The sequence below is a fragment of the Lytechinus variegatus genome, chromosome 17 (genome assembly GCF_018143015.1).
Source record: "Lytechinus variegatus isolate NC3 chromosome 17, Lvar_3.0, whole genome shotgun sequence".
Classification (NCBI taxonomy): Eukaryota; Metazoa; Echinodermata; class Echinoidea; order Temnopleuroida; family Toxopneustidae; genus Lytechinus; species Lytechinus variegatus.
Window position 1 is genome coordinate 23,353,440 of NC_054756.1, and position 26,900 is coordinate 23,380,339.

Genomic DNA, 26,900 nt, shown 5'->3' on the forward strand with positions numbered 1-26,900 from the left:
TTTCTGCGTACTATATATTTATTATAATACAGAACATATAAGCAATGAAACGTATCAGTTTTAACGTACACAAACTATAGTTACGAATTAGCAGATTGGTACTGGAGGAGGCTGCTAAAACACGGAGCCCCTAGGGCGCAGCAGCCTAATAACAATATTCTTGTAAATAGTATAAATCAAAACAAACACACACACACAATCACAACTTAAGCATAAAACCAGTAAAAAAAATAGGGAGAAAAGAATGAAATAGAAATGGCAAATGATAAAGAAAGAGATAAAGGGTCTCCAGGATCTTGCCCTGGCACCCACAAAAATAAACGAAAGGGAAAAACATAGACAGACCCCTTGGCCCCATTATAGAGATTGGGTCCGTTGAAGGTGCAAAGATTCATTAGAGGGAGCGTCCATGTAATTTTTGGTATGAGTGTTTGTCGTTGTTTTTTTGTCATGGGGGGGGGGGTCGTTTCAGTTTTTATTTATATCGTTGTGTTTATAGGTAGAACATAAAAAGTATGTAGCTTGGGACGTGCGTTTTGCATCATCTACTGTGATAAACATGACCATGATGACCATGATGACAACAACAAGACATTAGTATTCTAAGCAGGATGCGATTGGAAAAGAAGATAGCCAGTTGGCGGGAACGGTTAGATTTAAGAGTTAATGAATATAAGAATTGCTCCAGTTGACCCCTTTGCGAAATTGGATTATACATGGGAATCATTAATTACACGTAACCCCATCTCGTATGTAAGTGGTAACCCAGAATGCCACCCAGAAGTGCCTAAAAAATGATTGAAAACACCCCCCGCCAAAATCCTTATTGGACACAAAAAAACTCTTGGTTTTCATCATGTTCGTTGCTCAACTCGAAATTAGTTTTCATGCTCAAGGGCCGATGCTGAATTTAAATTTGTAATTGAAATATTCTCTTTTCTCGAGGCGTCAGTTGGGTCACAGTGGTGTGGTAGATTGCTGTGAATGAAAAAAGTTAGTGATCTTACTGAATGGGAGGTAAGGGGGCCAGATGGCGCGTCGCTGTAGGACACTTCGTAGGATGATACGAAAGAAGAGGGAGTTCCCTGGACTACAAGCCCTGCAAACTGAGAACAAAAGAGGTTAAACACTATTAGAAATGTATTCATCATTTCGTTTACTTTGATGGGGATCTTATTAATTCTAATGCAACATGATGCTTTTGTCGGTGATGATGATCAGGATCAATGACAGTGAGAATGATGATGATGACAGTGATGACGATGATGATGATGACGACGACGACGACGATGATGATGATGATAGTGTTATGACGAAAGTGATGATGATGATGATGATGACAGTGTTATGACGAAAGTGATGATGATGATAATGATGATAACAAAGATCTTTAAAATAACGATAATGATAGCAATTACCTATATAAAATTGTAATAGTTATTCTCACAAAATGATCGTAACATATGTGTTTAAATGGCATTTATTCTTATGGTGAATCCTACATCACTACCTAATAATACAATCAATCCACCTTTCGGCATCACTTCACATCAAACTCAAAAGACACAACAATTGAAAAATTCTAAATATACTGCAATGTGTATCAAATGTCGGTACAAATGTTTCGTATGCTATTTGTGGAAACAATATTCACCTGGTGACGTAAGCCGAAGTCAAATTCTATGTACGCTGATTGGTCTGTAAATGTCGAAACCCAAGGTATTCCGCCATTTATAGAGGGTACCCCACTGTATGTCTACACACAATATAGTGATATTAGAGGAGAAGGTGAAATGATAATGATAAAAGTAAGAAAGGAATTATTCCAATGACAGTACGGACGATAAACGTTGAATTTGTGGTTGCCAATCAAAAAAATATGTATTGATAGTTTTGGCGACAGTCACAATGCAAAAATTACAATTATCCATGATAAACTATTATAATTCTAGTTAGAAATACTCGCTTATTCTTCTTTCTTTCCATCCTTCTCATCCTCTTCTTATCTCCTTCTTATCCTCCTTCTTCTTCTACCCCTTCATCTCCTTCTTCTCTTCTGCCCCTTCGTGTTCATGTTGAGTACAAACTGCCGTTGGCATATTATCATACTAGAAATTCAATTTTGAATTGTTGATTAACCTTGCTGCTGTTGGTGGCGGGGTTGTATCAACTGGTCAGTGAAATTCAATACACGTTTTGAGAGATTTTACGTGAAAAATTAGATTTGATGCATAAGATGACAGATAAACACACTGACTGACATCTACATAAGATGTGAAAATACTCCCTATTACCCCCCCCCCCTCCGCAAAAAGGAAAAGGAGGCTGTACTTACAAAACTGGATGAAATCTGCACCAATCTTATATCTCCTTCTCCAAATCCAATAGCTCTCTCACATTCGGTTGCTGTCAAGGACAAGGAAAGGAAAATGCCATACATGTTCAGTGTTGTTTCGCGAGGGGTACAGACTACAATAAGCCTGTGTCGCAAATATACAGTATAAGAACATCTTTTGGTGTGAGTCTGTTCTATATCTACTTATAAATTTCAATAGTGGACACAGTCTTTTTGTTTTATGCAATAATTGAAAGATTCATATTAATATATTGCCTCAACATAACGAATTACTAAGTAAGAGATTCTATAAATCCAATCGAAGAAAACAATTAAACTTCTAAATTGACATCGATACAATTTAGCTTGGGTTGGGCCAGTATTGTCGATCAGTAACATTTAGCTAGAGTCATACCTACGAAACCGACCTCAAATAATAAGGTAAAAGCTTTTGTCGGACAGGAGCCGGTTTTAATGGGATGACTTCGGCATATGATATGCATTCCCACCCAGTGGCGTCAGAATATTCTGGTCAGATGGAACTTAGGAGTGAACCGCCGTTTGAACTTGAATTCATTCATCATTCATTATGAAATAAACACATAGAATTTACAATCTCATTACAAAGTAAAATTACACAGATATATGTAAAGTGTATAGAATTGGCCAGTGGCGTAGCTAGGATTTTTTCCCGGGGGGGGGGCACTGGGGGGTCCTTGCTTTTTCAGGGGGGGGGCACAGGCCATTTTTCCGGTGTGTATGTGTCCACAAGGGCGGATCTGACTTTCGCCAATAGGGGACGGGGCCCGGAATTATCTTCACCTTTATCAGTCACCTGTTAGTTTTATTCTTATAAAACAACATAAACATAAAATAATCTCATAAGCCTTATAAAAAGTGCGAGCGCGAAGCGCGAGCGATTTTTTTTACTTTAATGTCTTTTTTCCTGAAGTTTAATTTTCTGGGCAATGTTATGTGTGATCCTGAACGAGATTCGTATGTACCCCCAAGCGCGAACAGAAATTTTTATCAACTGTTCTAGCATTATCGAAAAGGGACCTGTTAAGGACTGCTTACAGTCACCCACGAAGACGGTATATATTTCAATAATGCGATTTTTTGACATTCCGACCTAAAAAAAATGGTAATTCTAAGCACTTTTTGTATTAATTAATGGGATAGATATGTAACTAAACAATTGATGCGAGCGCGAAGCACGAGAGGAAGAAAATTGATATTTTAGACCTAAAAGCGTGAAACTCTATTCATATTTTGTAAGTCATAAATAGGATATAGTCAATTGGGTATCATTAATAATGCGATCGTGAAGCGTGAGCAGGCAATTATTGATATTCTGATGTAAAACTGGATAATTTAAGTACATTTTAAATAAAGAACATGCACGCTATCGCGCACGTTTTATATTTAGACCTAAAATCTGGGCATTCTGAATACATTTGTTAAATGGAACATTATGGAATACACGTAGACAATATGAACTTGGCAAATCAACAACGTGACCACGCAGCGTGAGCTTAAAATGCTGATATGTAGACCATAAAACGGACATTTTACAGAGAACTTAAATTTGTAAAGGAAAAAAATAATGAAAGCTCGATGTCCGATCTAAAATGTGTTTTGCATATTGACTTCAAAACTTGCTCCACATCAGTATATTGAGCAAGATATGAATCCCATCGAACAGGCAATTATGGCGCGAAGCGCCATCAAAAAAAATTTATATACTAACATGAAAAGATTTTTTTAACTGCAAGTCTTCCCCTTACATTATTTCATTCATTCGTCTTCCTCCTCTTATTTTCCTCTTCTTTTTTCTTCTGTCTTTCTTCTTTTCCCTTTTTCTTTCTTTTTTCTTCCTTTTTTTCTTTTCTTTTTTTTTGCTCTGCCAATTTTTTCTGGGGGGGGGGGGGCACCTGGGGGGGGGGCACACCAAATCTCAGGGGGGGGCACGTGCCCCCCAGGCCCCCCGTAGCTACGCCACTGGAATTGGCTCAATCCTCAAATATTGCATTTTTTTCATCACGGCATTTCCATTGTCACATGGCTCAGCAGCCAATCAAAATCAAGTTGTCCATGGTAGTAGTCGTCATGGCAGCAAAGTTACTATACCGGTAGATGCAGTTCTATATGAAATGGGCACCAAAATGTTCCACGCCACTACTTCTATTCTATACGGACTACCAATCCACTTACGCCATTCGACAAACAACGTTGCGAAGTCCTTTTTCTGGTTGAATTCGCCAGAACAGATGAAGGTAACATTCCCGAAGGGCAAGTCGGTGACATAGTTAAGGATTTCCAGTTGTGATGTGAAGATACAGTCTGACCTATCCTCGGATATTACCCGTGAAAGACTGGTCTGAATGGGGTAGACCTTCGCAGTGGTATCCACGTTGGTGGTCATGAACCACTTCACACCGGTAAGCGGATACCCTTTGACCTGACAAGTCAGTTTTAAGTGTGGGTTGAGACGGTGGCTGTCGATGGTGAGTGAAAGAACTTCGGGATCGGTCGCTGTACAGACGAATAAATGAAAAAAAAATGAGCGTTGTATCATTAAAAGCGCATTCTGTCACCCAGAAATGGCAACAAAGCAAATTTTATCCCATAGATATCATTTTCCTTTTGAAGCATTCTGGCAGTATCCCACAAATTTAACATGGACATCCAATACTCTACATTTGTCAGTTTTGAGCAGGTGAATTTCACATTCCAAGATAATGGTTGAATCTTTGGACAAGTAAGGAGACCACTTGTTTCGCATGTGCATGCATCATTATTTTTTCATCAAAATTGCCAGAATGGTCAAGCTTTTTTCGCTTACATTTACCATTGTGACAGTCAGTGACCAATGCTTATCAGCCAGGGGTGTCGATCCATTTTTCAGATGGGGGGGGGGGGGGGGCAAAATCATTAACGTTCCAAAGGCGCTCGATCGGACAAAACACCCACCCACACATATATATATATATATGACTTATGGGACACAGTCACGTATCTCACCAACAAATTAATGCGAGCACGATTTTAAATAAGGAACGAGTTGTGTATCTCAATCTCGCTTGCTGAACATTACAATCTTGTTTTTTTTAATGCATATCCGGAATTATGGGGGGGGGGGCAAAATGATATGTTTGCCCCCCCAATATTTTCATTGGTGGGGCGATCGCCCCCCCCCCCCAGAATCGACGCCTCTGTTCTCAATGAAGACCAAAGATGTTACATGAAGTTCCAAAGGGCGAAAAACGCCAGAGGACAGTCCTATAAATCAATTCACTTGAAACGAAGGTCTGGGCTCCTCGATGTCTTGTATGCAATGTGCCGAGTAGTTCATACCTGTTTCCTCGCAGAAATAGAGACCCATCACTGCCTCGTCTGTGAGGACATAATCAAAGAACTTGACGGCACTGAAAGCAGCATCAGCACTGTCCGAACCCGACTGGCTGGATCCGATGACAAAGTCGTCTTTCACATCGTGGCTGTTCTTTTCTAGCGTAGACACGTCGGTTGACCCTGTAAAGATATTGAATATTGATACGGACAAGAATGAATACCCAGGTATTGTGAAGGCCGCACACCATGGCAGTGCCTAGGCGGTGCATTTTGGTATTCTAGATCTACAGTATATTTTATATCTTCTCTCCATTTTTATTGTTTTGTAATCTTTAGTTCACATTGCTTTCGTTGTCATTCCTCAATGCATGGTTGCTCTTTCCTTTAGAGAGGGTGTTGTTATTGTATTCTGATAGCCACAACGAGACCTAAAGGTGACTAATTTACGATTGGATAAATCGGAATTTTTACAAGCGAGACGTTTTTAAAATGATCATTTGGAAAGATCGTTGGAGCGGGGAAGGTCGCCAATCATATAAAACCGCCAGTCATGACAGTAGTTCTCATTATATTCAGTCTAATATTTTTTTCACGGATTAAATGAAACACACCAAACTCATCTACAAAATGCCAATCTTAAACTGAAAAAAGGCTTTATGCAGGCAGACCGGAATAACGTATATATAGAAAATGAGAAGTGCAGCATTCAAGTGAATCGGAAAATAGTATCATATTGCAAGAGTTATTCCGAACAATATTTTTAAGAGATCATATATACCCTTTAAACTGCCATCGATGTATATCTTTCCTTCATCGGCGTCTTTGAAAGTCAGAGTCACGTGAAACCATTCGCCAATTGTGACGTCAGCTTGAGGGACGATTATCTCATCCCAAACGAGACCATCGCTCCTAAAATAGGCGTAGTATTTCTGAGAGATGTGCATATACATTAGAGAAAAAAAAGGAAGATTCAAGTGAGCTTACTAGTCTAAAATGATGAGATTGCGAATCAATCATTTTATTTTATATCAATTGTAGCTGGCGCTGGTCATTTATTCAATAATAGTTTAAAATGTATATTCCATTCATTCCATATTCGCAAAATTGTGATCACTTTGCGTATATGACATTATGCATGATATACATGTATTAAGTGGAAGTGTTTCTATAGAAAACATGCTGTGAAGAATATTTGAAAATATAAATACAGTTACATTTTATATTTCATATAATTATGTATTCATATTAATTGATTGAGATATATGTAAAGATTGTTTTGTCATGTTAAAGCGTGTGACAATGTTGTATTATTTCTGTGGAAATTTCAAAGCACATTCAGAGTGGTTGTGGTGGTATTGCCTCCGAACATGCTAAATAAAACTCTTCACATCAATAAACACGAAATACAGGAGTGAAAGGACTAATAATATTTGTTCATGGAAGGAGTGACAGTAAAAATTAATTATTGGAATTTGAATCATAATTGAAATGTCATTGGTGTCGATGCGAGTTCTTTGTTCTTGGTGGGAAAGAGTCGTAGATGGCGTCCTGTGAACTTGAACAGTTAAAAGATATGTCTCGTTCGACGGTTGATTCAACATCTCCATAAGCCTACCTTGTCACTTGCAGACTGGATGAAAGCGAAACCATTTGAATCACTCTCATCTCCTCCGCTGGTGAAGAATACCATGTTGGCAGTTCCGGCACTGGTTATCTGCTTGATCCACATGGATACAGTCATGCCGTCAGGGCACCAGCCGATCTTCGAGAGGCACTTGCCATCGTAGTTGCCGAGGGTTATGTGTCCGTCGGTGTTCATGACTGCGCATGTCTGTGAAAGCTGTTGACAGGGATCGATGTGGCATGAATTCATTTAGTTTTCATATTTGATTGAAGGAAATTTAAGCAACGGAGATGTTCTAGGTTGTTTCAAAGTCATAAAAAATGTATATACGATAACTCTACCATCAGCCATCAACAGGGCTCGGGGCCCATCAAAATAAAAATTGCGTAGTTATCTAATATTTTTGTCATTATTATATTTGTATTTTGTTATCTTTTGGACTCCTTCAATTTACAAGGTTTTTCTTAAAAAAAGCTTTCAGGTGTTCCATTGTCCATTTATTTCTATCACTTACAATATTAATTTGCTATGCTTATGTATTTGATCTATTTTTGTATATACATGTGGATTTCAACTGTACATATTTTGATGTTTTTTAATGGAAAACAATATTGAATCATTGGTTGGCAGAGAAGCAAAAAGTGGAAATTACAAAGCTCTCATAATCGGGAAAAGAAAAAAAGTGAGTCAAGAAAATTTCATAGGTGGCTGGGTCATGTAACTTAAAATATATATATATGTATTTGTTGTTTCCTTGATATAAATTATTTGAATATATTTATTTCAAAAATTGAAATAAATGGATTAATAAGTTCGTCGCTGCCACTTCAGATCTTAGGTATCCTGAAGTTTGCAGTCTCTAATTTTTTTCCAGATTCGTAGAAATTGCCATCACCTACCTGTTGTGGAGCGTCAGTGTATTCAATCTGCGTCGAAGATGAGCCGGATAATCCGCCAGTATTCGAGTAAATATTATTGTTATCATGACTGTTGCAATCTACCGGTTCGGTGCCACCAACGGTTAAACGACCGCTCAGGTCCCAGTATTCCAATGGTGAATCAGCTGAAAAAAAAACCCAGAGAAGATACAAGAACTGGGAAGTGTGTTCGTGTGGATTTGCACCCCATACCAGGTACAGTACCCAGAAGCATCCTTTAACTCACTATCGGCTAACCATATACAGGCACAGCGCCAATGTGTTGAAAAAAAAAATGGCAAGACGGTATAAAAGGCAGTGTATCCCTCTCCAGTTCATAAATATTAAGCATTTATTGTATTACGATAGCAAAGCTTCTCTCATTTCAACCACTTCCTTCTTCCCCTTTTCCACTTTCTTCACTCCTTGCAAATTCACAGTCCCCGACCCCATTGGTGCCACCCTGAAAATTCCAGATTGGCCTGCAAAACGACGGGGCTTAGTGAACAAAGTGTACTATCTTTGCTTTCATGGTGATGTAGAGAGTCAAAGAATACTGAAGGGCAGTACCTTCTTGAAAAGATATAAGTACGTTCAGCCAATAAAATTCCTGGTGTAGTAAAATAGAGGGAGATGAAGTGCAGATGTTGTTCAGGTTTTGTTTGATGTTTCATTCAAACAGGGTGGCAACTTCAGTAAATACCAACAGACCCTCGGATGGTGTATAAAGAACAGTCTTTGACAAACCGTACTCACCAGTAGGATATGGGCATGCGTAACGGACCTCGAAGTCCTGGCATCCGCCGTTCCCAGTGTTGTTGGCTCCAAGACAGACCAGTCCTTCGGGGGTACATGCATAGGGGTAATCAAGGACCACATTGGTGGAAGCCCAAGGTGTAGCTGTACCAAATACCCGACACTGGGCGAACACAGGAGAGGCGCAGAGCGTCGGGTCGTCCTGTTGGGGAAAAGTACGACACATATGGAAAAGCATTGCTGTATTACAGTTAAACATTCTGAATCATACACGGCATTGTCAGGATCCGTCAAAAAAATCATTTTGAAGGCCATACAAGATTAGGCCTACTTTTGTAATGCACATATCGTGCAATCGTTGCAATGTAGGCCTACTGCCAAATAACAAAGGACGCCTAAGAAATCTATGTGGAAAATTCAAAGAACCTGAACCGCAGTTTCGTCGTAGATCAGTGGGTTAATCCAGGGGGGGGGGGAGGGGCAGCAAAATGTATTGCTGTACACACGCGTGGCCAAATTATTTCAAAACACCCCCTAAACAAGTTTTTCTCTGTGTGCAAAATACACCCTACAAGTTTTTGCGGGCTTTATTTACACATTTGTTCCCTAAACAAGTTGTCGCCAGATTATGACCCCGAGAAAAAAGCCTGGGGGAAAAACATAGGCCTTCGCTAAACAGGTTTGACTAGTCTTTAAAAAAGAGGATTGGAAAAAAAACATACCCTAAATACGTTTGACCCTGCGATTGACCATTGACCAGTTTTTTTTTTTTGGGGGGGGTCACGCGTGTGTACAGTGATATATTTGACTTGCCACCCCCCCCCCCCGGGAGGGGGGTAAAAATGTTATGCACTGAACTTAGGACGAAATAGTAAATGATAGAGCATCATCAATGCTGCTCCTGTACTCCGAGGTTCGGCAAAGGCTTGATAGGTATTTTTTATCATGTGGCAGTACATTACTCTCTTGCTGAGCGAAAACTAGGAGAAAAACTCTTCGATTCCGATGAGAATGTCAACAGTCACTGAAGCATTGATTGAAAATTAATATCTTGAGTCTTTATAACACATGACGAGCACTATGTTTTCGGCACCATTGAGAAGTATTTTTCGGCAAATATATAGGTCTCCCCTTCCAGACGGAAATACTATAGTGTCGCCCATGTAGACGTTGCTCGAGCATCCAACAAGTCACTGAATAGATACACCATGTATAAAAAAAAGCGGCGATGCCATTAATACACTAAAACAAATCAGTCACAGATGACTAGTTAATAGGGTCAACTGGGTGAAATTGTTCTAGTCATATTTGACTATTTTCAGTGGTATTTTACTAGAACAGGGTTATTTCTGACTAGAATATAATTTCTGAAATGTGACGATCAGTGATTGTCATATCAGCTGCAGCCAGCTGACTACTGGTCTAGTCAATTTGACTGATTGTAGAGTGTAGCCAACATAGGCCATTTAACCTTTCCGCTTTTTCGAACAAACCTAAAGCCGAACTGAATTTTGTTGAATCCCCATCAACCGTGCATCCGTTTTCCAAATTGTGTGTCCCGTTCAACCTAGGGAACATTACATCGCAAAAGACATGTAGGAGCTTATTTGAGCAAAACAATCCTGGGGCTTTTATAGATCTACAGGAGAATCCGACTTACAAGTCCCTGATGAGTGGAAAACATTTCTTTATCGTCGGTACCATCATCGACGTTAAACCAGCTGGTCCAGTAGATTGGTTCTGCAAGAGCAAGAAGTTAAATCAATTTTAGGATGTTATTCGTAGCATTTATATACACAATATGCTACCAGGGGATTATTTCATGAAACAAAATGATTTTCACCTTTATTACCTTCTGAATCCTTGCATCTTATTGGCCCATGTCACATTTGTTAGACAAAATCACACTGAAGATAATTCATGAAGCACTCACTGGTATCAAATCATTACGAAGCATTGCATATTCCCGGTACACTTTTAAAAGGATTGGTCCAAGCCTCCAATCTCTGGGTGTATTTTTGTCAGACCGATAACAATGGTCAGTATCAACAAAAAATCTGGCAGATCTAACCTGGTAGATCGATTGATTGATGGCGCTCTTTGGATAAACAGCTTTTTGTGGCGGCTTCTCGAGAAAATCTACTAAAATTGCATTTTTTCAGCTCCCTTGATTTTCTGCACTTAACTAACTACTAATTATGAATCATCAGACGAAGAAGGCTAAAAATGATTACAAGCTTCGAAGCAACCCTCGTCAGAATAAGCCAGGAAAAGAAGATTTGGTGAATCTGGGTGTGGCCGGTGATTCTGACACGTCGGGCAATACTTCGACCTACTGCTCACCACGGTCCGCTTCCGCGGAATCCAGCCCTTCCGCCGAGCTTCAGCGATCGGACCCACCACTCTCGATGCAGTTCGACGTCTTTAAGCAGGAATTAAAAGGTATGCTTTGTTCTTTAAATAAAGACATGAATGATAGATTTGATCACGTTTTGAGGGAACTATCTGGTTTTAAGCGTGAACTTGAATGTGTTAAGTCATCTGTTGTCGATATTACGGCTAGTTTATCTGACACATCCGAAAGAGTCGGTCAACTCGAATCTGACAAGATTCCTAAACTATATGAACAACTGAAGAAAACTGAAAAAGAAATTGATGAAAAGCTCCTAAAGCTAGAGATCCATGATCGCAAGCTAAATCTCCTAATTTATGGATTAGCCCCAACACCTAATGAAAACGTGTATGAAACCCTTACTAAGGTTTTTATGAATCTGCTGAACATCTCGCGAGACGTGGCTCAAAAAATTCAACTGGTAAACGCACATCGTCTCCCGTCATCTCGTAATAGCATCGCAGCGGCCCCGCATAGCAACGCACCGCCAGCTATTATTGTACGTTTCGTCAAGATGGCTGACCGTGACCGGGTCCTCCAAGCGTTTGAGCAACCGCGCCATGCTAGCGAGAGTCAGGATCGTGAATCTCCGCCGCAACGCATCGCAATTAGATCGGATTTGCCGCCCATTATAAAACGTGAGCGAGGTCGTCTGGCAGCAGCTGCTTACACGCTCCGCAAGACACAGCATCTTGCTACAAGCATTCGAGTTGTTGGATCAAGAGTTGTTCTGTTTACCAGGAAACGAAGCAACAACGGCGAACCCCCTGCCAGATGGGTTGAGTGGAAAGAGTAATTTTGCTTTCTCCGGAACACGGCTAGCCTACAGTGCTTGTGATGTCGTTATGATATTATTTCAGAAAATTTTGAAATGCTTTGGAAGCTATCCTGTTATTTATTTCTTTCTTCACGAAAGTATGTTTAGATTCTGGACAATAAGAAATATTAGCTTATTCATGCCAGGATATTTCATTGCCTCTGGAAAATTCTAGTTTTAATTTTATGAGATGAAATATACATTCTACAAAAGTCATGCTCGTTTCGAAGTTTGAGCCTTTGATAATGTTATGATGCTACACCACAAGACAGGAATATTGCTACAGAATATTTTCTTAGTTGAAGCATGAAATTGATCGCTGCTATAAAAATTACATCGTTCTTTTGATGAAATGTTCTCTTCGCTAACACTACTGGCAGTACACTCTACTTCATACTGGCATTAGATATAAAGTTTGTTAAGACTTAGTTTTATTTATTTTACATATTTTATGACACTGAATACGCCTATTGTAATTATACCTGAACATTCATGGAAAACCTAGAAAGGCAAAGATAAGTTTTTTTTCAGTCTGTTTTTACTTTTAAATTTAGAACTCGAAAGTGGTTTTCTGGGCTTGAGTAAAAGTGTAATTGTAGCCCCATTGTCTTTACTCAAGAGAAGAAACTAATGTTTGTTTTTGAATAAGAACTCCGAGTTACTGCAAATGCAAGATGATATTTGCCATTTGATTTACTCCTGAGTTAGCAATTCAATAACATAAAACAATGTCTTTTTTAACTACTGCCCTCATGCAATTTATATCTGATATTGCTAAAAGGAAACATTTGTTAAGACTTGAGTTTTAATTATCTTTCTTAATGCCACTGAATATGACTGGTGTAATAATACCTGATCGTTTCTTGGAAAACCTAGGAAGGGAAAAGATATGTATTTTCAGTCAGTTTTTACCTTTAAATCTAGAACTCGAAAGTGGTGTTCTGAGTTTGAGTAGAGTGTAATTGTAGCACTATTGTCTTTAATCAAGAGAAGAAACTTATTTGTTGTTTTTGAATAAGAACTCTGAATTACTGCAAACGCACGATATTTACCATTTGATTTACTCCTGAGTTAGTACTTCAATAACATAGAACAATAGATTGTTTAACTGTATATATGCAATATATATCTGATATTTTTGCTAAACGAAACATTTACTTCACTTTGAGAATAGAATGATTTTTTTTCTTTCTTTTTTAATTTGTTTTCTGTAAAATTTTATTGGTCACTTTCCTGTCACTACTCACATAATTATTATCTGATTTGATACTTGAGGTGAAATTTTACAGAACCAAGTTCACTTGATTGAACGAGTTAACTTTAATGTTTCTGCAATATCACACTTAAAAACTTCTAAAATGATCCTTGAATTGGGTTATAAAGGGTTTCTGTGAAACGTGTTTTTTTTTGTGATTCCAAATCCATATTTCAATTGTATCTGTTGCTGCTCTTATAGACGGAATGTGCCTGATATAACAAACGACTTACAATAGGCGATATAATAATGTAAACAGATTTTGTCCTTATAATATATTATGACAATCTGCCTGTTATGATCTAAACCGCGCACTATTTTTGTACGTGTAATAGCAACTTTCTTTGGACTATATTGTCTAGAGGCTAGGTAGGATTTTTCTAATGCATTTTTTTAAACTTCACATGAGAAAATAGTTCAAAATTGATGATGAGGTTGAATTATAGACTATATTTGTCCTCCATTGTGACTATTTGTATGCAGAAGGAGTCAAGCTGTTGTCATAGGCATTTGATCTTTCTTTTTGGCCATACTTAGAATTAATATAGCTTTTACCTGATGTTACAATTAACTTCGAACTGAAGTTACTGTAAGACTGTATTATATGAAAATTATTGTAAGACTCTATTATATGAAATTTTGTCTTCCTTTAAACTATCAAATTGATATCTAGGCCTATATTATAAGGAGCTAAATTCTGGCCTGTGATCTTTTTTTTTTTTCAAAAGCCTTGGACACACATGTTGGAGGTGGTAAATAATTTTGCTTTATCTCCACTTGAGAACTAGCCTCAACTTTGGTACAAGCAAAAAAATTTGTATGTGATATTGCTATTAATTTTTATTTGATGATGATTTGTTTTTCTTTCTTTCCTCCTATCTCTCTCTCTCTTTCTAGACTTTCTTTTCTTGTCTTTTGATTCATAGTCGACAATCACCATAGTGAGTTGCTGTCATTAGTACAATATATTTATAATGATCACTGTAAGATCATTCTTTCTGTTCTTTTTTTCTGCTATTAGGCCTATTTCTTTCATACCAAGCATGGTGTATAAGCCCATTCAGTGCGCCTATCATCCCGCACTTTTGATATAATCATTTTGCAAATTGATTTTCCTTACATTTTGTTTGTTTTTCCACTAACATAGCATGCCAAGATTGTGCGTAGCGTGTATCGTGATTATTCCCATTTTTAATCACCATGCCTACTCTAGTAGGCCACTACGATGTAATTTCTTCCATATATCATGGCAACGTAATGGCTGTGCTGTACTGATAATTAGGTGGTCTGTCTATGACAGATCACCTCTTAATTTCGTCAGAATTTTCTTATTTCTTTATTTATTAGGTGGTCTGTCTCTGACAGATCACCTATTGATTTCGTCAGAATTTTCTTTATTTCTTTATTCTTGGCACCTATGTTTGTCGCCAACTTTTCTCGAAATTGGCTAAATCAATTTTGCTTATTTTTTCGTCATATATAGAATCTATCATAGAGACGGCAAAATAAGCTTTTCAAGGTCATATGGTCATGATGACGTCATCTACGCGCCATTTTGTAAAATTCTTCATTTGATCATATCTTCATTATTAATTATCAAAAATTAACAATATTGACATGATATTAACTTCATGTCAAGGGTCAACTGTCAATGTCATCAAAGGTCATGTAGAGGTCATTACGCGCGCGTACGCGCGCGTCAAAGGTAAAAAAATCGTCCAAATGAGCTATAAAACTTTTTGGGTACGTTTCAGGTCATTTTAAGCATTTCAAAAATTTGCGCGCGCGCACGTATGCGCGCGCGTTTCCGCGCGTTACACCTTAACGCAACGCAGAAAAACCGTTTCTTTTAATATCATTGCATTGCTAATAAAATTCTGAGCAATTTGATACCTTGATCAACCTTCTACAACCATTAATATAGAAATTAACACCCATTAAAGTTTGCAGCACGTGTGCGCGCGAGCTCTCACTGTAGGCCATATATGGGCAAAAACATGCCTATTGTAAATTCACTGTAGCTCTTTAAAAAGTCCGTTGACCCCCAACTTTTTTTTCATATATCGACAGAGTATTAGTTGTAGATTTGATTTCATGTCACCATTGTCCCTAAATTATATCGTGACGTCATCAAAATGGCGCCCAAACTAAAAATTTCATTTTTTCAAAAATGACGTCATCAAATTTTTGCAAATTTGGCTGTAACTTCTCGAATATAGATCATTTTTCGCCCAGATTTCTACATGTTGTAGTTTATAATGTACTCTTTCTCCTCAGTGAACATGAATCTTCGCTTTGAGAAACGCATCATTGCGTAAAACAGCGATGAAAAGAGGCCTGTCATTTGTCCTCATTTTGCGTGTAATCTCTATGGGACATGATTTTTTCTCAAAACTAGATTCGACATTCCTCTATTTCGTGAGCCATATCTCCATTTTTTCTAGTCAGTTTTTCCTGAGCTTTCAGTATGTTGTAGCTGAGATTCTGGGCTATCGGAAGTGTGCCCTTCATTTTTTGATCAGATGCCGGGATCATGCCCGTATTTCACTTGCAAAATTGGAATTGTAATTCTCAAAATTGCTTACGTGTAATCTCTATGGGGAATATCGTGGCGTTGACTGCTTCTTAAAGGGCGCGGGTTCGAGTCCTGGGGTGAACAAGATGAATTTTTTTTCACTTTTTTTCTTTTTGCCACTTCTTACATGATCCTTTATGATAATTTAAAGGTATAAAAGTTTAAATTTAGCAAGATAAAACAGATTATAATTACTTTTTTTCATATCACATGTATTTTGCGTGTAATCTCTATGGGACATGACTTTTTCTCAAAACTAGATTCGACATTCCTCTATTTCGTGAGCCATATCTCCATCTTTTCTGGTCAGTTTTCCCTGAGCTTTGAGTATGTTGGAGCTGAGATTCTAAGCTTTCGCAAATGTGCTCAGCATTTTTTGATCAGATGCCAGGATCATGCCTGTATTTCGCTTGCAAAATTGGACTTGTAATTCTCAAAATTGCTTACGTGTATTCTCTATGGGGAATATCGTGGCTTTGACTGCTTTCTAAAGGGCGCGGGTTCGAGTCCTGGGGTGAACAAGATGAATTTTTTTTCACTTTTTTTTCTTTTTGCCGCTTCTTACATGATCCTTTATGATAATTTAAAGGTATAAAAGTTTAAATTTAGCAAGATAAAACAGATTATAATTACTTTTTTCATATCACATGTATTTTGCGTGTAATCTCTATGGGACATGACCTTTTCTCAAAACTAGATTCGACATTCCTCTATTTCGTGAGCTATATCTCCATTGTTTCTTGTCAGTTTTCCCTGAGCTTTTAGTATGTTGTAGCCGAGATTCTAAGCTTTCGAAAATATGCCCTCCATTTTTTGATCAGATGCCGGGATCATGCCCGTATTTCGCTTGCAAAATTGGAATTGTAATTCTCAAATTTGCTTACGTGTAATCTCTATGGGGAATATGCTAGCTTAATGGATAACGCATTTGACGTGTTCGTCCGTATTGCTGACGTGTAGGTCCGTGTTGCTGACGTATTGGTCCGTGTTGACGACGTGCTCTGCCGGCATGATCCGTGTAGATCCGTGTGAAGCTGCCGTGTTGATGCCGTGTTCACAGTCATCTGGGGCAAAACTATCCCGGACCTCCCCGGATCATGCCGGCATTGCCGTGTTGATCCGTGAGGTATAATCATCTATCTTGTATGTATCTGTTTGAAGATGTATGTCTGACGATTGTCATCACCACATCAATAATCACATTTAGTAATGGTCAAAACTTATTCTTAGGATGTCTACGATCAAGATTATCAATGATATCTAAATGATTTATTTCATACATCAGCCGACACTGAATGACAAATCATGACAGACCACCTAATTCGTCCGCATGACGAATTAAATTCTAGTTTTAATTTTATTCGCTTTTGAGCAATGTTTTTGTAGGGAGAGATGGACGCACTGAATTGCATATGTGTAAACCCTTCACGGACCTAATGTCATGCAGCAAGCTCAATAGCTCATGTTTATTTACTTCAATTTATATTTTTCATGAATAAATGTGTATATCTTGCAATAAATCAAGATAGGATGTAACTTGTTACTGGTAATTTGAACGTATTTCACAACCTAGTCAGATTTTATTGGGAACCGCTCAACCGTTGTATATATATATATATATTTTTTTTGGTTTCCAGGGGTGGCCGTCAGCTTTTATAAGTACTCACGTGCCATCAATTGGTTTAGGTTCTCAATTGGATCTTATTGGTTTGTGTGTTTAATCACAAGGGTTGCTGGCAAATGCCTGATTATTTTTGTTTATGTGTGTGCTGCCATTTATGCAATTACCGCCGTCTCCAGATTTTCCTTTCTATATTTTCGTCTATTGTGTTTCTGTAGTCGTTCACTTCTTTCTGTGTACTGTGTTCGTTCACGCGTCTCCGTGTTGTGTGTTTGTTTGTTATGTAACTGTTCTGCACATTCTTTATGCCGTGGTCACATTTGTTCTACGGCGGCCGTACGGCGAGTCGAAAACAGCCGTTTTAACATTTTTTGTCCAAATACACATAGGTGGTTTGAATCGAAATGGATAAAACGGTTGTTTTCGACTCGCCGTACGGCCGCCGTAGAACAAATGTGACCATGGTATTATAGTTTATATTTCAGTTTTACACGTGCTCGTTCTCTGTTGCATTCATTGCATCCTTTTTTTACACATCCTTTTTCTCGTACGTTGTTTTGTTTTGTTTTGTTTTTAAGTGTGTTTTTTTTTATCTTATTAGTTTTTCTACATCATTCTTTTCTCTTATTCCTTTTCATTCTAAGACCCCTACCCCTGTTCCTGCTTTCCCCTTTCTCCCTCCCCCTCTCTCTTCCTCCTTGTCTGTGACTTGTTAAGTGTTGCGATCATCATCTTGTTTGTCAATTCACCACCGTTGTTTCTGTTACCGCTGCATATTTCTTTCCCCTGTCTTCACCTTTCACTACTCCTCTATCAACGAGAGCACGAACAATGTATCATTTGATTTCAATACTGGCAATTATTCTTTTCTACAGGCTTTAATTCCTAGCTCTCAATGGCCAGTGTGGACAACAATTTCGCTTTTAACACTCTAACAGATGACGAACTATTTGATTTGTTTAGATCCTCTCCCACTAACGTAACCCTCACAAGTTCTTCAGGTACATATGAAAATTTCATTGCTGATGCCATTAATTCATCGGCTGAAGAGCTACAATTTGACTTTGATCACAATGACCCGGCACATACTTCCCTTTGTAAATACGTAACTGTTTCCCAATTTAATGATATTGTTAAGAATTTTTACTCCAATACATTCTCCCTACTTCATTTGAATATAAGGAGCTTGAGCAAGCACTTCGATGAGTTACAATTGATATTGAATAACCCATCACCCAAACCTTTGTCTGTTATGGGTCTTACAGAGACATGGCTATCGCAGGACACCAACCTTCCATTCTCCTTAAATAACTATAACTTCATTAACAAAAACAGACAGGGCAGGACAGGTGGAGGCGTTGCTCTATACATTTATAATAGTTTTCGTTACTCTGTCCACGAAAATATTTCAATTGTCAATGATTTTATTGAATCTCTTTTTATAGAAATTGAAGTCACCGGCGCCAGGAATATCATTGCAGGTGTCGTTTATCGACCTCCCAATTCTAATGCTAATCAATTTGTTGCGATGGCCTATTTTTACCAATAAAGACTGTTTTATCATGGGAGATTTCAATATAAATATACTAAAAACTACAAATAATAATATTGCGCACGAACTTGTTGAAACTTTTTTAGCGGCCTCATTCCTACCACTTGTCTCCAAACCAACTCGTGTCGCAAATTTATCTGCTACACTCATTGACAATATTTTCTCTAATACCATCCCCCATCCTGATTCATTTATAATCTTGTCCGATATATCTGATCATTATCCAATCATGACATCTTACAAAATATCACAATCAAACATTCGGCAAGGTGTCGGTTCCTTAAGGCGTAATATTAATACAAATAATTTAACCCGTTTAAGTGCTAGTCTTGAAAATATCGACTGGTCCTGTGTTTATGAAATAGAAGACATCAACTCTTGTTACGATAAATTCTGTGATTTGCTTTCAGGCCAACTTGACATTTACCTTCCAAAACAGAGAAACAATAAGATGAATTATAAAAAGTCCCCTAGATTACCATGGATATCAAAATCCATACTACGGTCAATAAATCGGAAAAATAACCTGTATTACAAATATAAATCAAAAGGAACGCAAAAAAACAGAGCAAAATACACATCCTATAAAAACACTTTAACTAAAATTATTCGTATTGAAAAGAAAAAATACTTTGAAAATAAGCTACAATTACATAAACATGATATGCGAAACACCTGGAAAATTCTCAAGCAAGCTATGAATGTCTCAGAAAATAAAGACATTATAACAGAAATTAGATCTAACGATGAGATCATTCAACAGCCTGTTACCATTGCTAATATATTTAATGACCATTTTTCATCGATCGGAAATAACCTCGCTAAGAATATAGCGCCCTCAAACAAACATTTTGCCGAATTTCTTGCCCCGCCCAATCCGAACTCAATATTTTTATGCCCTACTTCCCCTCATGAAATTACTGATATTGTCTCAAACCTCGATAATAAAAGAAGTTCTGGCTATGATGACATCAATAATCTAATACTTAAAACTATAATTCCATATATTGCAGAACCACTTGCTTACATCTTCAATATGTCTTTAATTCATGGACAAGTCCCCAATTCCCTGAAAATTGCTAAAGTTATTCCAATTTTTAAGAAAGGCGATAAATCTAGCATTAACAATTATCGGCCAATATCCCTTTTACCGTGTTTTGGTAAAATTTTGGAAAAAATAATATATAACAGAACAATCAAATTTTGTTGTGATAATAACATTTTCTCTAATTTCCAATTTGGTTTTAGAGAAAAGCATAGTACAGTTCATGCATTATTATCTTTTGTTGAAAAAGTTACTCATGCAGTCGATCAGTCTTCCCATATGGTTGGTATTTTCTTGGACTTCTCCAAGGCCTTCGATACAATAAACCACGACATTCTACTTCATAAACTTTCGCATTATGGTATTCGTGGGAAGGCCTTGGATTGGTTCAGGAACTACCTTTCCAACAGAAAACAATTTGTTTCTTTCAATGATCACCCCTCAAATATGTGCAATATTAGCTGTGGTGTGCCACAAGGAAGTATCCTGGGACCACTCCTCTTTATTTTGTATATAAATGACTTTAGCAGAGCATCCAGTATTCTATCTTTCATTATTTTTGCGGATGACACAAATTTATTTTTTTCCCACAAGAATCCGCTTACTCTTGCTGAAATAATAAATTATGAATTAACTAAAGTTTTGAGTTGGATTAGAGCTAACAAATTATCAATCAATCTTCAAAAAACCAAGGTATTCAGTAATACTATAGATTCGTTGCCTCTTGATATATGTATTGAAGATATTCAGCTGGAAAGTGTCTCGTCAATCAAATTCCTGGGTGTCCATGTAGATAACAAACTCTCCTGGAAATGTCACATTGACAATATTTGCAAAACCATCTCTCGTAACATAGGCATCATAAATAGGTTAAAAACATTTATTCCTGTTACCTCTCTACTAACTCTATATTCTTCTCTTATATTACCATATCTCAACTACGGAATCCTGGTTTGGGGCAATACACACAAAAATTTACTAAACAGAATATTACTACTACAAAAAAAACTCTTCGTATCATTTCATTTTCACATCCCCGTTCTCACACTGACCCGCTATTCCTCGAATATAATTTGTTTAAAATCCAAGACTTGTATTTATTTCAACTAGGACAGTTTATGTACAACTATAAAAACGACATGATTCCCTCCGTATTCCACGATATGTTTCTTCAAAATAACAGTTATCATACATATCCTACCAGACATGGCGATCACTTTCATCTACCAATGCTAAGAACTATTTTTGCTCAAAGTACTTTCATTTTTACAGCCCCAAAATTTTGGAACTCTCTCCACAATGATATTCAACAGGCCCCCTCCATTAACTCCTTCAAGAGAAAATTAAAAGTATTTTTGTTAGTATCCTACAAACGAAGTTGATTTGTTTGTAGGTCCTGATTGTCTTGTATCCATCTTGTATTTAACACTAAATTTTCCTTTATCACCCGCGTATCAATCCCAAATCTGTGTTTTCATGCTAGCGCTCTCGTTGATCCATGTTCAAATTTTGTTCTCCCCCCCCCTCTCTCTCTCCCTCTCCCTCTATCGGTCAGCCTAATTCTTTTTTCTCTCTCTCTCTCCTCCATCCTCTAATATGTCACTATATTGTTTTCTTTGTTCGCGTGTCTGTATGTGTGTGTGTCTTTGATAATACATGTCCCATATTTTTGTCACCTTATTTCCATTTTTGCTATCATTTCCTTTCTTACTCTAAAATAGTTTTTCCTATTATATTTATCACATTTTACTTTCCCATTTTTATGATATTGTATATTCGTTCAGCCGAATGAATTTCCATATTTACTTAATTTTTATTGCTTTGTCTTGTCTTAATTGCTTTATATAAATTATTTATTCAACTAGCTATAGGGGATCCACGCTCTACAAGCAATGCTTTTTTAGTGGATCCCCTCATTTCCATATACGCTCATACAAGCGTTTGTTATATAATTATGCTAAGTTAAAAATTATTTTGTATTCGTACTTTGATTTGTATTTGCATTCGATTTATATTTGTTTTGGAAATGAAATAAATTTCTTGAATCTTGAAACCAATAAATTCATTGATTTCGACAATGTCTTTTGGTCGGGCTCATATTTTTACCTAATCATGGGTTATTTAACCAAGAGTTTTTAAGAGTGAATGATCACACGACAACTTTATTTTTAGCCAACTCCCATCACAAAGACAACTCAACACCCGCCACTCCATCTCCGCTACCACGGAAACATTGGTCATGGTGGTTTATGAAGACTTTATAGTAAAGTTATTGTATCGGAAAATGTCGCTATAATAGTCGACAAAGCTGGTGCGTCCAGTTTCATTGGAAAGTTTTGAACAGTCGAAGGGATAAGTGGCTTGCAATGCTAACGCGTTACCTACTCGAAATGCCATAAGTTTGCAAGAACAATGAACTGCCACTGACTGTCATGACAGCCATTTCTCATTGGTAACATTATGCATGAAAAGTTGTGACAAACGCGTTTCAGAACCTCAAATGTATTCTTATTTTTAGAGGTGGTTCAAAAGATTCACATGTCCGAATGAAATCTAAATCATACATCTGAACAAGTTTAATAATTAAGTAACTTATGAACGCTGTAAGTGATATGCGATATGTAATCTTGATTCGGGCTCAAATATCTTTTACTGAAGAAAAAGTCAAGTCTGTAGGTTTTAAAGAAACAAATGTTCCTGCTCCTAATGGATATTCGTGTTTTTACACAAAAAAGTAAAGATCTTTAATCGCATCCTCTTAAACGTTTGTATCATTATACCTTGCTGGCCGCTATGGAGTAGGCATGATCGGAACCTAGGAGTTGGAACTAAACTTATCATTGTCTGGAAATATACCTCTCTGTGTGGGCCTTTGAGAACACTAGTATGTATTTTCTTCATTCATTTATTTTCAACAATCTGATAATCATATTCAATGAACTCACGCTGTGGACATAGCAGCCGGACTTCGTAGTCAAAGCACGTAAAGTTATCCAGGGAACTCTGACTCGATCCAATGCACACTAGCCCGCCCTCTACGGTACAGCTAACGTCAAACGACTGTGTTGTCATAAAGGAAGGAATATGGGTGTACAGAGTCCGGCATTCGATGTCTATCGGATTCTCACACGTTTCCTGTAAAAAAGAGAAGATTTGGGGGATATGAATCTGTACCAGGAACTGGTGTGATTTCCAATTGAATTGACAAAATGTGACACCAAATCACAGAGAATTATCTCTTCATTGAATATACTGTACAAATATCTTTAGAAATCATGTGGTACTCACCTGTTGTACCCTAAATTACTACATAAAGTGGTATACTTATGTTCCAATCTTAGCATACTAACAAAGTACCAAACTTTTGCACTTATACCTCCTGGAGTAAAGCAATGCTTTCATTGTCCATCCCGTCCTCGTGCAAATACGGTGCGTCAAAGCTCATCCAAGTAGTCCAGTTGTAATTACGCTCTGTGGGGAATGAAGCAGAAATTGTGTCAAAATGTGAAATGTTTTTCAAAGAACATAAGCTTTTATTTCAGATCCTTCCAGTGATGTCTCGAAAAATGAGAAATGGAAAATCCTTGGTCGCATTTATCAATTCATACGGAAGAATTTTCTGAAAGATGAAAGACGAAGTTGATGGTAAAGGCAGATAAAATCCTAATGGATATGCTCAGTCATTTGCCTCACGTCTTAAGCTTCCTCAACACCACCCCCAACAAAGATTCACCAAAGCTGGTCCATTCCTACGTTGTAGTCTCATTGTAGTTCTCAGTATGATGATAACGATTAGTATTTCTGTCATTATTATTTTTACTCTCATTATTATAATAACAATTATTATTATCAATATCATTCTTATTATTGTTTTTTATTAGTATCATTGTTATTATTATTATTACACTCTTAAAAATGAAGTGCTAATTTAGCTCTTAAAGAGCCTGTATAGTGACTGCACTTCGGAGTGCTGATTTGTCTAGTTCAAATTTGAACTAGACAAATCAGCACTCTACACGCTCTTTTAGAGCTAAATTAGCACTTCATATTTTAGAGTGTACTATTGCTATTATTATTTTTATCATTATTATCATTTCATTATCTAAAATAATTATTTATTTGTTGTTCTATTATCACCACCATGACACAATCACCATAATTGCAAAAGTTATAGGCACATAACAAAACTACAACCACTACCATTTAACTGAGATCGTGAATTACTCACTCGCCAGTGGCAATAAACTTTAAGAGTGTCTGGTTTCTAATAGCATGCATCCTTGTCAATACTATCGTGAGAAAGGGAGGAGAGCGAGAAAATGTGAATTCCTGAAATAATTGATTTGTATTGATTTTGGCTTGTACAAACTAGAATTAGTTGAAAATGAAATCTTGGCACATAACGTTCTCAACAGTGATTAAAAACAACATTAATTTGTGGGTTTATGTTTTGAGGGAAGTGACTGTAGCAGCCCTTAACTGGTCAACACCTCCCCTTAAATTGATTTTTTTTTCTTTATCTGCTGAAAGAACACCACACTGGTATATAACCAATTACATAGGAAACAGGTTAATCAGGCATAGTGGGTGACCTTGTAGACGGCAGAAATTATTCTCGGGTCTTTTTCTCAAAGTGGAGACAATGGCCAAGCAGGGACTCGAACTCACAACCTTACGATCATGATTCCGATGCTCTAACCACTAGGCCACACGACCCAATTGGTTGAAAAAACATCCCATCACAATAGCACACAATATTTACCATACAGTTCCGAGCGAGAGGCCTTTCGAGCTCCAGTCGCGTCATCAACCGCCTCGCACACGACACTGGCATTGCCACCGTAATTGATCAGTTGCAAGGCAGACTTTATGCGGTAGTTATCGCTTACGAGTTCCGTGTAAACGCGGCCCTTCAAACCGGATTGATCCAGTGCGGAGTAGTTCATTCCATCCGCATCCAGTATGAACCAGTTGATAGACGGTACCATGTCCTTTCCGGGTCCACGAGCGACGCATTCGACAAGAATGTTCGGGTCTGAGGGATCACTGACTTGGACGACGTAGAGGATGTGAACTATATCTTCAGAACTAACTGATAAGGCTATGTATATCGAAAAATATTGATTGGTAATAATAATAAAATACAGTTATCAGTTTAAGATATACTCATTATTGCCACAGATAGGTTTCATATATATGTAGAACAAATGGATTGACTAAGAACCACAGTTCAAATGGAAAGTGTCAGTAAACAAATACCTACTTTCGGATAAAATGTCCCCGAAAAGCACCTTCATGAATCGCTCCTCTGATAATAAATTTCATGTTAATGCTTAATCTTATCATCACAGTGTGGTATTATTTTCAAGTTGTGCCAATAGTCAATCAAAGCAAATATTAATTAATTTTCTTTACTTGCATCACCTAGGCATTGGAAAAGGTAACAATGAAGTGAAAGTAAACAAAATTGTGGACACCCCCACTCTAATGAATTCTAATAATTGCAAGTTCTCCTTACTTCCAATCTCTTCGGCATAGAGTTTTTGGGCTTCAGCCTGGGTGAACTTCCTATAGAAGATCTTTAAGTTGCTGATTGACACGTCAGGAGTGGTGTCCAAGTCGTTCACATCCGGATTCTTGGCGAAGAGAAGGAGAGGCAACGTGCTCGGGATGCCATCGGGAGTCTGTCTGGAAAAGTTTTGCGTGATGTGGTTTATTCCGTTGTGGTAGATCCTCGTATTTCTGCGATCGCTAGAGAGGATGTAATGGGCCCATGTGCCGTAAGGGGTCAATAGCTGAGGCTTAGCTGGGGAGATATTAGCCGGAACTTTGCGGACATCGTATCGAAACAGGAACGCAAACTGTTTGGCATTTCTCTCTGTAGTTTCGGAAAGGAGATAAACATCATCAAAGAACAACATAACAGAAGAAGTAGAAGTAGTAGTAGCAGTAGTAGTAGTAGTAGTAGTAGCAGTAGTAGTAGTAGTAGTAAGCTATGGCGGTGTGTGTGTGTGATCAGTGCCTTTTCAAAGCTGAAGATTTTGTCACAAAATTTTTACTGCTTTTTGGAAAGTTGCTTGCTTTTTTCCTCCTTTGTGGCTACTATCTATGTCTCTATACATCTATTGATGTCTATGAGTAAAGGAAGACCTCTGTGGATATTCTGGATTTACCAGCTAGAGTCATCTGGAAGCCCATGACAGCCATCTTGGATTCCTTAGTCAATTAGGCAATTTTGTTGTTTATTGGATAGGTCGGACTCTTGCATATTTTATTAAGCAATCTTGACGAATCTATTGGTCGTGACTTTGACTTATTGTACTATTTCTACAAGTAAATTTAGTCTTTACTTGAAGTTGAAGCTAGCCTAAAGTATGGGAGTTGCTATGCCTACACGTATGTTTGTCTAGTACAGTACTGAATGTAGTTGACTCAATTCAATTCAATTAGTTTATTATGAAAAGACATTGTAAAACAGTCCGAAGACTGACACATACAAAGTTAACAGAAAAAAAATGAAAAGTACATTAAATTATATACCTACGAATTAACAAAATATAATAAGAACATATTAGTAAGATTAAATATTGCACTCGAGGTTCTACACATTACAAAAATATCATTAAGTGGATAATGCTATATAAAGAGAAAATAGAA

The 26,900-nt window shown here is 37.5% G+C and overlaps 1 protein-coding gene across 1 annotated transcript in view; it reads right to left on the reverse strand.

Moving 5' to 3' along the window:
- The window catches only part of LOC121431046, a 55,496-nt gene that overhangs the window by 8,139 nt on the left and 20,457 nt on the right, over window positions 1-26,900 (reverse strand). The window contains exons 7-20 of the mRNA XM_041628514.1: window positions 25,762-26,121; window positions 25,006-25,344; window positions 23,620-23,714; window positions 23,189-23,378; window positions 10,647-10,726; window positions 8,987-9,188; window positions 8,213-8,376; window positions 7,305-7,529; window positions 6,468-6,618; window positions 5,693-5,869; window positions 4,550-4,870; window positions 2,336-2,406; window positions 1,655-1,756; window positions 1,008-1,106 (exon numbers count right to left, since the gene is read on the reverse strand). Of these exons, the coding sequence (XP_041484448.1) occupies window positions 1,008-1,106; window positions 1,655-1,756; window positions 2,336-2,406; window positions 4,550-4,870; window positions 5,693-5,869; window positions 6,468-6,618; window positions 7,305-7,529; window positions 8,213-8,376; window positions 8,987-9,188; window positions 10,647-10,726; window positions 23,189-23,378; window positions 23,620-23,714; window positions 25,006-25,344; window positions 25,762-26,121 (2,576 nt within the window). The remainder of the gene's footprint in view (window positions 1-1,007; window positions 1,107-1,654; window positions 1,757-2,335; window positions 2,407-4,549; window positions 4,871-5,692; window positions 5,870-6,467; window positions 6,619-7,304; window positions 7,530-8,212; window positions 8,377-8,986; window positions 9,189-10,646; window positions 10,727-23,188; window positions 23,379-23,619; window positions 23,715-25,005; window positions 25,345-25,761; window positions 26,122-26,900) is intronic.